The 1711-nt window shown below is 34.1% G+C and overlaps 1 protein-coding gene across 1 annotated transcript; it reads right to left on the bottom strand.

Annotated features, from left to right (window-relative positions):
* LOC109233702 lies at positions 462–1493 on the bottom strand. The gene has a single exon (XM_019399570.1). The coding sequence runs from the start codon at positions 1491–1493 to the stop codon at positions 462–464; it is 1032 nt and encodes a 343-aa protein (XP_019255115.1).

The raw sequence follows: 1711 nt of genomic DNA, 5'->3' as shown, positions 1-1711 counted from the left end.
TGATAGCCATTCTGGCGAATATCTTTGAAACTCAACAAGTTTCTTTGAGACCTACTACAATATAATGCATCATTAACAGCCAATATAGTTCCTCCTGGTAGTAATACAGTCGCTCTTCCAGAGCCCTCAATTAATTTTGAACTACCAGATATTGTAATGATATTGGCTTCTTTCATAATTAAATAAGAGAAATATCTCTTATCTTTTAATATGGTGTGCGTCGTAGCACTATCCAGAAGACATAATTCTTCTTTATTATTCATACGGCCAACTGAAGACTGGGAAGTTTTCATATTCTTCAAGAAGAAAAAAAATACATCATAAGTAATATTAAAAATTTAAGAACAAAAGAAACTACATATATGAAATTAAATACCAACAACATAAAAAGTTTTATTCAAAATATGAACTTCATAAAAAGAAATACATTTATTCTTATAGTTTTTCCCAATAATAAGTCTTCAGTTATGATGCTCAAAGAAGTCTCCAGCTTCTAAATGAGTAATATCTGCAAGACCTTCAAAAATATCATCTTTATAGGCAAGGTTTGCTTCAACTTTATCCTGATTATTCATAGGGCCTGCCTCAACATCATTTTGAAAAGTCAAGTGAGTCTCAACTTTATTTTGTTTCCCTTTTATAGATGCTTGATAAAGTTTGACAAAATGTTCAAGTGTACGACAAATTCGTGCCCAATGATTTTTCATACCACATCGGTGGCAAACGTTACCTTTGCCTTTTGAAGGATTACTCTGAGAACCCTTATTGTTCTCTTGTTTATAACGACCACCACCATGGCGATTATTATTTCGCGCCTTGCCACGCCTACGTATATTCATACGGCCACAAAAATTATTTTGTCTTTTTTCAGAATTTGGATCAATTATTCCCAGATTCACTTCTGGAAATGGAGTTGATCCAGTGGGGCGGGCTTCATGATTTTTCATTAAAAGGGTAATATGTTGTTCAGCTACCAAAAGACATGAAATTAACTCAGAATATTTCTTAAAGCCCTTTTCACGGTATTGCTGTTGTAACACCATATTTGAGGCATGAAAAGTGGAAAGAGTCTTTTCCAGCATGTCCTCATCATTCATAGGTTCCCCACATAATTTTAGTTGGGAAATTATTCTATATATAGCAGAATTATATTCACTTATGGTCTTATAATCTTGTAGCCGTAAGTGCATCCACTCATGACGAGCTCTTGGCAATACCGTGGCCTTTAGGTGGTCATATCGTTCCTTCAAACTAATCCATAATTGAAATGGATCTTTCAAGATTAAATATTCACTTTTTAACCCTTCATCGAGATGATGGCGAAGGAAAATCATGGCTTTCGCCTTATCCTGACTTGATGCTTCATTTCCTTCTTTAATAGTGTCACCAAGACCTTTAGCGTCAAGGTGAATTTCAGCATCAAGTACCCATGGCAAATAGTTATTTCCAGAGATGTCAAGTGCCATAAATTCAATCTTTGACAAATTCGACATAGTGAAAACTGAATCGGAAAAGAAACTGGCTACCTCTTTTAGGAAGAAGATAAAATTTGGATGAAGCAGATAACCTCAGTTGGTTAGAACCACGTGCTGATAACGTGTTAAGAAATGAGAGTAAAATAGAACAATATACTAATTGAGACAAAATAAATATGAGGGAGAATGATTTTGTTATTTCTTTTCTTGGTATATCTTTCATAGAGTCAAAAGTT

This window comes from Nicotiana attenuata, chromosome 10 (assembly GCF_001879085.1).
Source record: "Nicotiana attenuata strain UT chromosome 10, NIATTr2, whole genome shotgun sequence".
In the NCBI taxonomy this organism is placed as follows: Eukaryota; Viridiplantae; Streptophyta; class Magnoliopsida; order Solanales; family Solanaceae; genus Nicotiana; species Nicotiana attenuata.
The sequence above is the reverse complement of the archived record's forward strand: the minus strand, read 5'-3'. Positions and strand labels throughout refer to the sequence as shown.

Coding starts and splice junctions, on each gene's coding strand:
- LOC109233702 (XM_019399570.1), bottom strand. CDS start 1,493: ATGTCGAATTTGTCAAAGATTGAATTTATGGCACTTGACATCTCTGGA.